The sequence below is a fragment of the Chiloscyllium plagiosum genome, unplaced genomic scaffold (assembly GCF_037043375.1).
Source record: "Chiloscyllium plagiosum isolate Xiang-an unplaced genomic scaffold, Cpla_swu_hap1 HiC_scaffold_36, whole genome shotgun sequence".
Lineage (NCBI taxonomy): Eukaryota > Metazoa > Chordata > Chondrichthyes > Orectolobiformes > Hemiscylliidae > Chiloscyllium > Chiloscyllium plagiosum.
Window position 1 is genome coordinate 11,790,039 of NW_028270174.1, and position 15,254 is coordinate 11,805,292.

At 43.4% G+C, this 15,254-nt stretch overlaps 1 protein-coding gene and 1 long non-coding RNA gene across 4 annotated transcripts in view; one reads left to right on the plus strand and one right to left on the minus strand.

The window, feature by feature from the left end:
• The window catches only part of fam13a (family with sequence similarity 13 member A), a 223,677-nt gene that overhangs the window by 122,380 nt on the left and 86,043 nt on the right, over positions 1 to 15,254 (plus strand). For all 3 annotated transcript variants that reach the window (XM_043674376.2, XM_043674377.2, XM_043674375.2), the window contains one exon: positions 7,383 to 7,558. In XM_043674376.2, the coding sequence (XP_043530311.2) occupies positions 7,383 to 7,558 (176 nt within the window). The remainder of the gene's footprint in view (positions 1 to 7,382; positions 7,559 to 15,254) is intronic.
• Positions 1 to 15,254, minus strand: part of LOC122539485 (uncharacterized) — a 41,650-nt gene that overhangs the window by 22,079 nt on the left and 4,317 nt on the right. Inside the window, exon 2 of the long non-coding RNA XR_015753306.1 lies at positions 12,721 to 12,809. This is a non-coding gene — a long non-coding RNA (uncharacterized LOC122539485). The remainder of the gene's footprint in view (positions 1 to 12,720; positions 12,810 to 15,254) is intronic.

A 15,254-nucleotide genomic window follows, 5' to 3' on the forward strand; every position in this document is an offset into this window, starting at 1 on the left:
GATCTCCTTGTACAGATTTATAAAATCATGAAGGGCATGGATAGGGTAAATAAACAAGGAGTAGGGGGTCCCAAAACTAGAGGGCATAGGTTTAAGGTGAGAGGGAAAAGATTTAAAAGGGACGTAAGGGACAACGTTTTCACACAGAGGGTGGTGCATGTATTGAATGAGCTGTCAGAGGAAGTGATTAGATTACTTACAGTGTGGAAACAGGCCCTTCGGCCCAACAAGTCCACACCGACCCGCCGAAGCGCAACCCACCCATACCCCTTTAACCTAACACTACGGGCAATTTAGCATGGCCAATTCACCTGACCCGCACATCTTTGGACTGTGGGAGGAAACCGGAGCACCCGGAGGAAACCCACGCAGACACGGGGAGAATGTGCAAACTCCACACAGTCAGTCGCCTGAGTCGGGAATTGAACCCGGGTCTACAGGCGCTGTGAGGCAGCAGTGCTAACCACTGGGCCACCGTGCCGCCCACAAGTGGTGGAGGCTGGTACAATTACAACACTTAAAAGGCATCTGGATGGGTATGTGAACAGGAAGGGTTTAGAGGGATATGGGCCAAGTGCTGGCAAATGGGACTACATTAATTTGGGATATCTGGTCGGCATGGACGAGTTGGACAAAAGGGTCTGTTTCCGTGCTGTATATCTCAACGACTCTAAAAGGCAGGTGAAGTGCTGCTTCACCTGGAAGGTGTGTTTGGATCCTTGGATACTGAAGAGGGAGGAAGTAAATGGACACGTGTTACACCTACTGTGGTTGCAGGGATAGGTGCCATGAGCTGTGGGAGTGATGTTGGTAGTGAAAGCACACCCAGCAAGCTCCCCCAAACCGTAATGAAATAAATGATCAAATAATCTAATTACTAAGTGTTGTTTAAGGGTTGAATACTGACCTGGGTACCTCTGATCTATGATCTGTTATGAGGAAAGCACAGAGTTTTCTTCCCCTTAAATTCCTTCATCACTCACCCTACAGATAATCTGACAATGATACCGCAACATTGAGATTGGATTTACTCTAAATTGCTATTGTGCCAATAGGCCATGCCTGGCAGATCGCAATTATTTGGGTCAGCTCAAGGACTCATTCAGCATCAACCTTCACGGAAACTCTCAGAGAGCTGCTTGGAGTAGTCACCCTGCTTTTCCCCCGGATTACTGTTTGAATGAATCAGCCAAAGCTTGGGTAGATAGGGTGTTGCACCCAAATGGAGAAGGTTTACCCCAGTATGCATGACTGAATAATCCCCTGCTGGCTGAAGTGATTGCTCAGCTACTTTCAGCCCACTCCCCCTTCTTATTAACCATCCAGCCCTTTGAGCGAAAGTTTTGTATCTTTCAGCCTTTGACAATTTCCTGATTTCTGACCTCAGCCTTTTGCGAGTCTTTTCTTGTGCCTTCTTCCTTTCAGTCACATTCTGCCTTAAACACCATCGGTGTGCAATATCTTTCCGTTCTCAACCAGGGCTTATACTTTGAAAGTCAACTTGGACCCTTGGCTCTTCACAGGATGTTGCCTGATGAGTTTATAACCTCAGCTGTCTAGCACCCGCTGGGCTTTTTCTCTCACTGTTGGTCTTTATCCAACTCCTGCCAGGAACGAAAATGACAAGCCAGTGCTTGGCTGTGCAAGTGTGGGAAAATCACAAGTACGAGGTGTACTGTATTATCGATGTCTCACTGCAATTATACAGGGCCTTGGCGAGACCGCACCAGAAGTACTGTGTGCGGTTTTGGTCTCCTTATCTGAAGATGGGTGTTCTGGGTACTGGAGGATATGAGACCAGTGTTCACCAGACTGATTCCTGGGATGTTAGGAAGAGAGACTGGATCAGTTTGGACCATACTTGCAGGAATTTCGAAGAGCCAGAGAGGAGTCAAATCCTAAGAGGACTAGACAGGGCAACATGGGCAGGACATTCTCAATGACTGGGGAGCCCAGCACTAGGGGTCACAATTTAAGGATATGGGATAGGTCATTTAGGACAGAGATGAGCAGAAATGTCTTCACCCAGAGAGTGGTGAGCTTGTGGAATTCTCTGCCACAGCAAGTATTTGAAGCCAAAGTATTGAATGCTTTTGAGGAGTTAGACATTGTTCTTAGGGCTAAAGAGGTCAAAGGGTATGGGGAGAAATCAGGAACAGGGCATGAGTTGGATGATCATCCACGATCATGTTGAATGACGGAGCATGCTCAAAGAGCTGAATGGCCTACTCCTGCTCCTGTTTTCGAAGTTTCTATCATCAATGTGCTCACAATGGGAAGCAGACAGAATGTATTGCCAAAAAGTAGAGAATTCTTCTTGTTAGCTCACAATGGGTGATGTACGCACAACGAGCTGTAATTAGTCAGCCTGTGCTGAAGATGGTGCTTTAGGAGGATACACAACAGCACGGCACCTCCCTTTTCTGCAGTGCAGTTAGCATCGTGGTGACAAACAGCAAGACATCTTTTCATTCACTCTTCTCCTTATTGTTGTTGATAATGTTTATCCACCTGTCGAAGGACTGTCGTTTCTGTTCCCTGGCCATCATTTCCTCATACTGACAGATTGCTGAAATTGGCAGGCAGCTTGTTGGCATCTTAGTCGGTCCAACCATCATGTGGTGAAAGGTGTCTATGTCACATAAAGTTGCGCCATCCAATTGTGGACCTGTAAGATTTGGATGGTCTTAATTTCCTGCTGTATAAAGCTAATAGATTATTGTTTGTAGAAGAAAGACTTGCAGTTATTCAGCCCATTGTATGAGCATTGGACAGCCCAAAGTGCTTTTGCAGCCAATGAAGGATATTTTGAAGTGTCATCACAAAGGTTACATACCCTTTGACCTCTTTAGTCCTAAGAACAACATCTAACTCTTTGAAAGCATTCAATATTTTGGCCTCAAACACTTCCTGTGGCAGAGAATTCCACAAGCTCACCACTCTCTGGGTGAAGACATTCCTCCTCAACTCTGTCCTAAATGACCTATCCTGTATCCTTAAACTGTGACCCCTGATTCTGGGCTCCCCAGTCATTGAGAATGTCCTGTCTTGTCTAGTACTGTTAGGATTTGACTCCCCTCTCACTCGGAAATTCCAGCAAGTATAGTCCAAACTGATCCAGTCTCTCTTCCTACTATCCCAGGAATCAGTGTGATAAACACTGATTGCACATCTTCCATAGCCAGAGCACCAGTGCAAAAGCCAATCTGATAATTGGGCAACAGATAATCTGTTTCTCATGATGCTGAATGAAGGATAAATATTGATCAGGACATCAGGAATAACTCCCCAGCTCTTCATCAGAATGGTGCCATTGGATCTTTTATGTCTACTTGAGAGGGCAGCCATGCCATTGGTTTAATGTCTCCTTTGAAAGATGGCACAGTCAACAGTGCAGCATTCCCTCGGTACTGCTTCAGAGCATCAGCCTACATTTCTCTGCTCACATCTTGGAGTTATACTTGAACCAGCAACGCTTATGACTCACAAATGGGTGAACTGCGACATTTAAAGTTTTTATGGTCCAATCCAAAAGGAAAAGAATTCACACAGTGCCTTTGGCTAGCGTAGCAAGACACAAAATTCTTCCTAGCCAGTGAAATACTTCGTTGGCGGCTGATCACTGTCATGGAGGAAGCCGAAGGAAAAACTGACAAATGCTGGTGTTACCCCACGTAGAGTTAGAGATGTACAGCACAGAAACAGACCCTACGGTCCAACTCATCCATGCCAACCAGATATCTTAAATTAATCTCGTCCCATTTACCAGCACTTGGGCTCATATCTCTCTAAACCCTTCCTATTCATATACCCATCCAAATGCCTTTTAAAAGGTGTAGTTGTCCCCGCCTCCATCACTTCCTCTGGCAGCTCATCTCAGTCAGTAACTACAAAGTGAAAAGATCTTTTGAGTGGATCCCTTCAATATTAAATGCTGCAATCTTTGGTAATCTATTGGATTTTGACGTGGAAACTACTTGGCATGGTTTAATGTTGTGTCAGCCTCGGCTTGTTTTGTTAGAAGGCAATGGGTTCAGGTTCCCCTCTGGAAGCTGAGCATTTTCACCGCAGTACTGTTCCAGATGCCATCTCTTGAATCGAACATTCAGGCAAGGTACCCGCTAGTCTCTGAGGCAGGTACAGACTATCAGATGGCAAGACTGTGAAGATATTTACAGATGATCTTGGCCAATATTTGATTCCTCAAGCAAAACCCTAAGCCATGGTCTGGTTATGGTTGTGTTGCCGTTTGCAGGAGCTTGCTGTGCCTAGACAGAGAGCTGCATTTCTGATTACAACAGAGACTTTACCTCAATAGTACTCCATTGGCTGAAAAATGCTTTGGAAAGTTGTGGGAAGATGCTATATAAATGGAAGTCTTTCGTGAGTTGGATGCTAAGCATTTGTATTAGTTTTATCTCAGTCAGCTGGGTGGTTGGTTTGTGATGCAGGGTGATGCCAACAGCATGGGAAAAAATTCTGCACCAGCTGAGGTTATCATAAAGGACCCTCCTTCATAATCTCTTCCCTGGCCTGAGACGTGGTGACCCTCAGGTTAAACCACCACCAGTCGTCTCTCTCACTCGTTCTCTAATGAGAGAGCAGTCAATGGTTCTCTGGGGCTGTGGCAACGTAACTTTTACCTTTTCGAATGGTCAAGCATGAAGCCATTTTACATTTTTCATTAAATTGTGAACTAACAGCCCATTTTACAACCCAGCTGAAAATCAGGCACGTCTTAAACTGCTGTTGTTTTGCCCGGTTGTCCGTCAGCTGAATTCTTCACCTCCCGTCTCGACGGCTGTAAATGATTACTAATCATTAATGCGAAATATCAGTAAGCTCATTTGCATGAGGCATGTTGCCATCACAGGAAACATAGCCTGCCTTTTATGTTCCGACCACACAATTGTTATTGCCGGCTCCAGAAAAGAGTTATGCTTCATAAAGGCTAATCAAACACCACAGACCTTTTCTTTTTTAACTGTGCTGATTTGTTTTGTACTGAATCTGCCCCCTCCCCCTGCAAAAATGTGCTGACCGGATGCAAATAACAGAAAGTGCTGAGTAGATGGATTGAAACTTAATTGTAAGCAAGAGCACTGTGCCTTTCAAATACAATGGCCTGTTGGAACAAATGGAGAGTGAGGTGGCCAGCTGGCAAAGGTTTGGTTTCCCTGCGTTCAATTGCTGTGTGGGGCTACGAGACTGAGAAACTTGCTTGACACTAAGTCAGGTTTAGGAGCCGAGAGTGTCTGTGTGTGTGTGTGTGTGTGTGTGTGTGGGTGCATGTGAGTGTGTGTGTGAGTGCGTGTGAGTGTGTGTGTGTCCATGTCAGGAGCCATCCTGATACCCTGTGGTCCCTCCTCTGTTCTTGAGGCTGCCGCTTTGGACGCAATCCTGGCACAGGAAGTAAAGGTAGCCTTTTCGTTAATAACGCAACTCTTAATTCCTGGGGCTGGTGGTGGGCAAAGTGTTTGCGCTGGCAGGAGATCACAGAACCAGAGGTTACAGGTTTACAGTAGGGATGGAAAAAGAGCAAATGAGGAGATGATGTTGTTTTGTTAACCCAGCAGAACTTGTTATGATTTGTTTACAATATCTGAGCAAGTGTGCTGAAGGAAGTCACTTATAAAAGACAGCAGCTCACACACTCAGAAGTAAATCATTTCTAAGCTGTGGGGAGGAGAGTAGAACAAATCAAATAACTTTGTCCATAGATGGACACAGACACAATGAGGTTAGGAGCTTCCTTCAATGCTGCAGAGGCTGATAATGTTCCTGACTGATGGTGATGTTTGAACAATTGTAAACTAAGTTGGTGACAATCTTCAAACTCTCATCAAGTGCCATTCCAACACGTCAGGATCCTCAGCAGGCTAATTTTTTTAAAAAATGGACTTGGAATCTGTCCATCACTGGCCAGGCCAACATTTATTGCCCATCCCTAATTGCCCAGAGAGCAGTTAAAGATCTACCAAATTGCTATGGGTCTGGAGTCACATGTAGGCCAGACCAGGTAAGGACAGTAAAATTCTGTCCCTAAAGGTCATTAGTGAACCAGATTGACAGCAGTGGCTGCATAGTTTTCCATTAGCCAGCTTCTTTTTAATTCAATTAAAGTTTTCCTGTGTGCTATGGTAGGATCCAAACCCATGACTCAGGTCATTAGCCTGAGGTTCTGGATTGCTAATAACGGTGACATTACCACTATGTCACTGCCTCCATGATTAATCCTCCCAGTTTACCTACATCAATTAAAATCTGCACGGTTTGTGGGAGTTAAATTATTTAAAAATGAAAAGGTTCCCTCCCCATAGAGAAACATGGAAACTAAGAGCAGGAGTTGGCCATTGGGCCCTCCAAGTCTGCTCCACCATTCAATATGATCATGGCTGACCCTCCATCTCAACACCATATTCCTGCTTACTCCCCCATACCCCTTGATACCTTTAAGATCTAAAAGTTAATCTCTCTCTTTATAGAATATATTCAGTGACTTGGCCCCCTCAGACTTCTGTGGCAGAGAATTCCATGCTTTGAGTGAAGAAATGGTTCCGTATCTCAGTCCTCAATGGTCTGCCTGAGACTGTGTCCCCTAGTTCCAGCCTCCCAACAATGAAAAGTCACCCTCCCTCCACGTAGCCTGTCCAGCCCTGTGAGAACCTTATACATTTCATTCAGTCATATCTGATCCTTTGAAACCCACGTTAGTAAAGGCCCAGTGAAGGTCTAGAGTTCTCTCCACCCTCCAAGTCCTGTGGATTTGCGATCAGCGGTGGTTTCAGTATTGAACACATGGCAAGTCCTTCAAACCACCCACAACTTGCAACGTTCATGATCCAATGCACTTTTGTGGAATATTATGGAAGTAGGAAGTTGCTTCTCATGTTTCTAGTGCAGACCCATCAACTCAGCAAGGCCATTGAGAGCAACTAGTGCTGCGGTCATGGAGTTCAATAGACTTCTATTAGACAACGGTGGGTCTGACTGATTGGTAAGGTGAATAGAAACTGATCTATTTTTGTAATGCTCCAGTATTGAATAAGTGACGAGGTAAAGAGAAACTCCAAAATATTTTCTGTTATCAATTGAAACTAGTTACCCAGTTAAACCTGCACATATAATATTCTTTCCCAGCACATGGAACTTAACAGCTAGAGTAATAATCTCAATCATACCCCACAGTGGCACCTTCATCAGGACTTTAAAGACATATTCGTACAAAGTTCAGTCCAATTATCAGAGGACATCTTTGACCATGTCACACTTGTGAGTTGAGTCACAGGAGACGAGTGAGGGTGCCAGTGTTTTGAGGTGCCCACATGACTGGCCAATTCTGAATTGCTGGCCCTTTAACAAACATTATCTCCCTGTTCCAGACCAAAAAGACAAGGCCAGAAGGCAGACCAGGGTCTTTCCCCGTGCCCCAGCCTGAGTACTCGAGTGGCACTCCAGAAACGGCCCGGACACTGACTGTCAAAAGCCCCAGACGAGAGGAGATGGAGTCGTCAGAAGAACTGGAAGCTAGTATAAAAGATCTGGAGATAAACAGCAGGTTAGTCACCACGTAATAGTCCAACTGGATCTTTTCCAATTACTTTTGAATTCAAGATAGAAAGTATTGACCTTAAAACCACATTGGGATTCCAGGTGAAAGGTTCACAGCCACAATCTATGTATGAGCTGTAGATTTATTTTGCTCTTTGGACAATGTGCCCTTGTAGAGTCAGAGCTGTCTACAGCACAGAAAAGGGCCATTCAGCCCATTGAACCTGCTTCAGTCAAAAGCAACCATGTAGTTATTCTAATCCCAGTTTCCAGCACTTGATCCTTGGCTTTGGCATCACAAGCGGAAATCAAAACACTTCGGAAACATGATAAGGGCTTCTGTCTCTGTCATCCTTACAGGCAGTTCCAGATTCCCACTGTCCTGTGAGTGAAATTTTCTCTAAACCTCCTGCACCTTGACTTAAATCTATGTCACTGATCTCTCCACCAAGGGGAAACATACCTTCCAGTCCACCCTGTCTGTGCCCCTCATAATTTCATACATCTCAACCATATTGCCCCTCAGTCAATCCCAAAAGATGTGTTTTTGACCAATCTCTGTAGAAATATTATCGCACACCTCTGGGGAAGATGGGACTTCATTCCAGGGTCTCAAGCCCAGACAGCATTCTGCCACAAGTGCACCTCAAACATGGAGGCGATGATCCCATTGTGTCACTGACTCCTGGAGGCCAGCAATTCCCCAAGGTGTGCTTCCTTTAAACACAGTTCTCCTCTGGGGTTCCTGGCTTGTGAAATCATAGCTGAGCTCTAATTGCCTCTGAGGTAAAAGCATATCAGTATCGATGAAAATAACCCAAGCAACAAAGGGGAAAGTTTTCCCTGGATGGGTGCAGTCTCTATGAATCACCTATCCTTTTCGTCAAATTTGTTCTTGGATGGTGAATGCTGCTGGCATTTAATGTCCATCGTCAACTGACATGAGGGAGCTGCCTTTTTGCTCCAGTTTACTCAACTCCATACTGCTAGGGAGAGCTCCAGCATTTCAGCCCAGTGACAGTGAAGAGGCAGCACTATAGTTCTAAAGCTGAATGGTGTGCTGCTGGGAGGTGATGCATCCACCCATCTGTTGTTCTTCTAGGTGCTAGAGGTTTGGGTGTAGCTGATGAAGAAGCCAGGCTGGCCCTGCACCATGTCTTGTAGATATTGCCAAAGTGCGCCCACTTTTAAGGCATTTGGCATAACGTTTGGATGATTTTTCCAGGAACGTTATCCACGTCCAGTGCTGAGCAGCTGTGGTCACCCCATTATGCTCCAAACATCCTTTCTTAAGCCCAGGCCTCTGTGCAGGGAAGGTGTGAGGTGAATGTTGGTTGCTTTTGCCTTCAGTTTCACAGTCAACTTTACCAGCTCCCACATTCCCTGGAACTTTCCAACTGAACTAGCACAGCAGAGATTCCCCGTGCTGTAGCCGGGGCTGGCTGAGTGCTTTTTCTTTATTTGAAATCTGGTTTGCAAGTACATGGTGTGCTCGCCCACTGCATTTCTGCATATCTTTCAGGTGGCAGCAACTGATTGATATTTACTGTCCATGGTGCAGGCATTGAAGCATGACTGCCTGTTTATTTATGTATTTGCAGTAATGTAAAACGCACCACGGCAGCTGAAAGTTAAAAATAGAGCAGCATTTCGAATGCTCAGACTTAACCGCGCCGGCCTATCGCAGTGACTTGTCTCCAGTGCGCTGTACACACTGGCTCATGTCAGCGATCAAGTGGTCACTTAATTGAACAAACTGATTCTGTAAGTCCCCTGAGGGCTTACATCAGTAAATGCCCAATATCAAGCGTCTGTTATCCATGCCATGATGTTTGCCCACTGAGATGCCAGTCACTCCTGCTTGCAACAGCTCTTACCCCGATAGTTAAAGCTACGTCAATGACACCTTGGTAAGTTAATGAGGTTGTGCTAACCTGAGGGAGTACTCCGCACTGGCTCCCACACACTACACACTAGTCCACAGCTCCCTCTTCCACTCCCAACCTTCTGGCTGATATTCAACCGGAATGTGACACCCTTTAGAATTCAGTTTAGAAACGAACATAATCATCTGGCAGAGGATTAGCTGCCTTTACACAAGGGAGCATGTGTCTTTGTAGCAAGACTGTTGACGCAGGAGTTGGTAACTCAAATTACAGGCACTGCATATGTCAGTCAATTGGAGTAAAAACATCATTAAGATGAACAAAATTGAACATAGACAATCATGAATGGTTCCTGTTTAGTAAATGGTTCAATTCAGTTCACTGTCACAGATTTGTTTAGCCATCATCACTGACCATTAAAGGATTGTCACTTTCATTATTTACCAAGCTTAATGTTTTGAACTTTCCGAGCTGGACTTTCATGGAATCGGGAGGCAGGTTCACCTCTGAGTGGTGAACCCACCCTCTTCTGGGTGGACCAAGGAACATTTGTAACTGCTGAGGGGTTTGGAGTCATTGCAGGTCAGATGGGGTTTTAAGAGTGGGAGCAGACCAAGATGGACCCAGGTCATAATCTGGCCTGACTGGGCAGCCAGAGAGTGGAGAGAATACAGAACTCACTCATTTATTATGTTTCAAGACCAGATTACTGACCTTCAGTTCAAGACAAACTGCTTGAGGAGAAGGCAAGGTCAACAACTGTTTATAACACCATTTATTACATAATACAGAACACAACATTCAAAAATATACCTGGCAGATATTCCTGACTGTTATATTATTAAAAGATGATTCAATGAACTCTATCACCTAATACTAGAGGGTCTACGCTGCATATTCTACATGTTCCTAACATTCACAGAGCTAAATATCAGGCTTCTGCCTACCTCTCCTTGTGTTACTCCCTTCTCTAACTCTGCCCACACTGTGCCATTTATGCCCAGTGAGGAGCAGTTCTGTGACATCATCCACAAGGTTGTTTCAGGTTTCTAAAGCCCTTGAGTAGCACTCACTACCATTGGGTGGGTTGAAGGGAACAGTGTCGATGCACATAAGGGAAAGCTGGATATGGATATGAGGAAAGAGGGGATAGAAATTGATAACATTGGAGATAGAAGATTAAAATGAGGCTCAAGTGGAACTTAAAACTGTCATGGACTGTTTGGGCCAAATGGCCTATCTCTGTGTGTAATGCATTCTCTGTTATTTTATGTAGTTTTTGAGTGACCATTTTCATCACAGAGAGCTCAGTTTATTGTGGAACTTAATCAGTACCATTTGGAAGGTGCTGGGGCTGATGGGTGAAGGGCTTTGGCTTTGATTTGCTCAGACCTGACCATCGTGAGTGAATCTTATTAAGGATTTTTTTTGGCACCTCGCTGAATGTGTTCATAAGCCTTTGCACAAACTGACCCTCCTGCTGCTAGGATACCTCACAATCATTGAGTAAAAGTACTCACAAACTGTAGATAATTGACAGGTTTCTAGTCGTATATTTTTAATTAATTTCTCATTTGAATTGTGTTCTTGAATGTATGCGAGTGTATGTTTCTGTGTGCAATGCATGTGCATGTATGTGTGCAAGTATCTATGTTTGGTTTGTGTGTGTTTCTATGTGTTTGTATATACATATTTTTGTTTTCTGTATCTTTCTGTACCTTTTCCTATTTGTACATTTCTGTGTTTGTGTGTTGTGTATTAACAGTGCTTATGTGTTTACTTCTGAGTGTATCTATGTTTATGTGTCTGTTTTGATGTGTGTGTTTCTTTGTTTAGTTATTTATTTCTTTGTGTTTGTGCATGTGTGTATTTATCTGTATATATCTGCATGGGTATGTGTCTCTGTATGCTTATGTGTGCAAATCCTGTTTGTTTTTGAGTGTATGTTCAATGTGTGTGTTTCTATGTATTTCTGCGTGTGCGAAAATCTCTATATCTGTGCACCTCTATATCTGCATATTTATCTGTGTCCATGTATGTCTGTGTTAATATATGTATATGTCCATATATTTATGTGTATCCATGTATTTAAGCATATCCGTGTATCTATGCAAGTGTATATGTATCTGTGTTTTTTCACTATCCAATTCTTTTCTCACTACTATCTGCCTGCAGTTTGTACCAGCTCTGGTGCAGTGGTCCAGACTCCCCACGGTTGCTTTTCTAGATTTATTAAAATTCAGCTAACCTTCCACAACTATTCAGGATTGCTTCATAAATAACAAAACATTGGCGATGTGAGATTGCTGACAGTCCTACTTTCATCAAAGGCATAACAGTCTCTAATCTGTATAATACTCTATCACTGTGCAATGCCAGAAACAGATAAAAACAACTCCCACACTGCCTAACCTTTGGGTCAGACTGCTTTCAGTTAAGTTGGTACCTATTTCTGTATATATAGATCTGATAAAAGTTGTTGATAGAAGGTTGCACCAGTGTGGGTCTGTTGACTGAACGAGTGACATATATAGAACAAGTCTAAGTTTAGAAGACTGCCAATCTGGAAAGACTTTTACATCAAGTAGATTTAGGTTTGTGAGAGTACTAAATACCAACTAGCATTTTTAAAATTTTACGTTTCTCCTCAGTGTTTTGCTTAGAATTCCTTTACTGTAATGAAACATTACAAATTAAAGAACTAATCCTTAAAATGTGGGTTTGGAGATTACTCATTGTCAGTCAGGAATGTTATTTTCATTTGGAATCTCAGAATGATACTTATTTCCTGGATGTGAAATCCTTTCTGGTTGTTGTGTGATATCAAATAATGACTAACCCCAACCCCAATAAATCCCAATAAGTCCAAAACTCTTATTTGGACTTATTTTCTTTTATATTAAGCTCTATATTTTCATCATTCATGCTCCTTCTATCATACATTGGCTCTGAGTCACACAAAGAATTCAGTTTCAAATCTATGTGTTTAAATCCCTCCATAGCCTGTGATCTCTGCAGCCCTCTCCACCCACCGCCCCTGTGCTCACTGACTACATTGTTTCCCAGTCCAGGAATGTCTGCACTTACAAATTCTCATTGCTGTGTTCAAGGCTGCCTATGCTCGCCTTTGCTGTAGAAACTGTTCCAGCAGTAAAGCATTCTGCACTATCTCATTCTCCAACCTCTACCAACTGTGGCCATGCTTTCATCCTGATAGCGCCAAATCTTGGAAATTCCTCCCTAAACAGCTCTTTTTATTTCAATCTTTCACTCTCATTCATACCTATGCCTTGACCAAACCCTGATCACTTGTTCTCACATCTTCTTTGAGTTGGGTGTCAGTTTCTGTCTTGATTCTGTTGTTGTTAAGCTCTGTGGGAAATTAAAGGTACCATATATATGTAAGTTGTTGTACACCCAACACCATGAAACTCCCACGAATTCATACAGATAAACTCATAGACTCACACGCAAATACATATTCAAACTCAAACACACACACAAACATACCCTCACACATCCACACACGGACACACTGTCTCTCACACACACATATTCTCTTTCACATACACAAACACGCTCTTCTTCATACACTCTCCCTCACACATACGCTCTCAGGAACACACACCCACACTCACACATATACAAACAAACATACAGTTATACTCACACTCATACTCAGACGTTGGCGCTGACAACACGCATGTACTAGTGTACACACAAACACTTAATGCAAACATCAAACACAATACATACTCTCACACCCACAGACACTCACCAATGCACATACACTTACACAAACTCACATACTTGAACAGAGACATACACACACACATGCACATTCATGCATATTATACACACACACATACGTACATACACACATATATATATATCATTTAACTTTGACCTTAGTGTATTCCCCAACCACCTTCGCTTATCATCAGTGACATCATGTTCACCACTCACCCTGACTCCCTGAAACCTCTTCGATAAACTGCTCAGCTACTGTGCCTTTGCCCATTTGAAGGTTTGTCACAACAATTAAGCAAAGTTTGAAGAGTAGTGCACATAAAGTTCCGGCAGCGTCTGTGTTTGTCAGTGTTTATGTGTGTCTGTCTGTGTAAGTTTGTGGTTGTCTTTGAGTCTGCATCTGTGTGTTTGTATGTCTGCATCTGTGTGCCTATATATGTCTGTGTATATCAGTGTGCACCTGTATCTGTCTACGTGTGTCTGTGTCTTGTCTGTCTGTATGGGTCTACATGTTTCTGTGTCTATGTGTACTGTATGGCTTGCTTGATATGTGTGCTTATGCCTGTGCGTATGTGTGTGTGTTAACGTGTGTATTTATGTGTCAATGTATACATCATGTGTGCATAGGGGATGGGATAGGATATAAAACAATATTCATTTCTATAGCATCTCTCAAAACCTATATTTCTGACTTGTCAGTCTATAGTGGGGTCTGCTGTCCATCCCTCTCTCAATTCATGTTTAATTAAATTGATAAATTCTTGATGTCACAAGGAATTAAGGGCTACAGGGAGAATGCGGGTAAGTGGAGTTGAAATGCCCATCAGCCAAGATTGAATGGCAGAGTGGACTTGATGGGCCGAATGGCCTTACTTCCGCTCCTATATCTCATGGTCTTATCCCTTTCCACAAGGCGCTGAGAGGCATTTTCCAGTTTAAAGGCTATTTGAAATGTGTTTTGTTCTTATAATTGGAGAAATGAAAAATTTTTTTTAAAGCACTTGGTCAAAACTTAATTTTGGTAAACATTCCTTCAGGGTATTTTTATCTGCATAGCCTGAGCAAGATCAATAGTTGCTATGAGACACGGATAAAGTCCTATTTCTAATGATGATTGTGGTTACTACTGTAAATGTTAAGAATGCTGAGCTACTACCCTGTCCAAACACCTTGTGCATTATTCTTTAGTCCCTGATTGTTTTGTAAACCAGATTAGTGGTTATATCAGGTTAATAATTATCACGTACTGCCAATACATAAGCAAAAACAAAAAGAGCCTCACCCTTTATCCTACAAACTAGTGGTGAGCTTTGCTGGTTTTAGAAAATGTTGTTTACTACACACTCCATCACACGTGAAACTAAAGATCTGAATCCTTGTATATGAAACCAGTCCTTGTTGACGCACACTGAGAACAAATCAGGGTTCCCATAGTTGCGGAAAGAGATCAACGATTCTAAGATACTCGCAAGAAGGTGGGGGAGGTCAGTAGGACATTCCTTAAATAGTAGGAATTCTCCAGTTATCAGAAGCCATTGTGGCATGAGAGGTGGCGAGGAGGGACAGGACATTGGCTTGGGGACGAGGGGTTCAGTTAGTTGAGTGAGGTGCTGGAAAAGCACAGCAGGTCAGGCAGCATCCGAGGAGCAGGAAAATCAACGTTTCAGGCAAAAGCCCTTCATCAGGAAGGCCTGTTAAAGGGCTTTTGCCCAAAACATCAATTTTCCTGCTCCTTAGACGCTGCCTGGCCAGCTATGTTTTACCAGCACCTCATTCTCGACTCTACATCTCCAGCATCTGCAGTCCTCGCTTTCGCCTAATTGAGTGAAGTGTTGTGGACAACTGTCGGCAAGGTTACCTAAGACAGTGGGGTGGATGGATCGCCCTGCTTCCCCACCACCTCCACTGGGCCCACAAGGATGTTTCAACAATGTCCTTGATCAGAACGCTCTTAATCGGGCCTGAGTTCTTGCTACTGGAAACAGTGTTGGATTCAGGGTACACAGAACTACTGTTACAAAGTTAGGAAAATGCCCACAAATAATGAGATAATGACCAGATTAAATA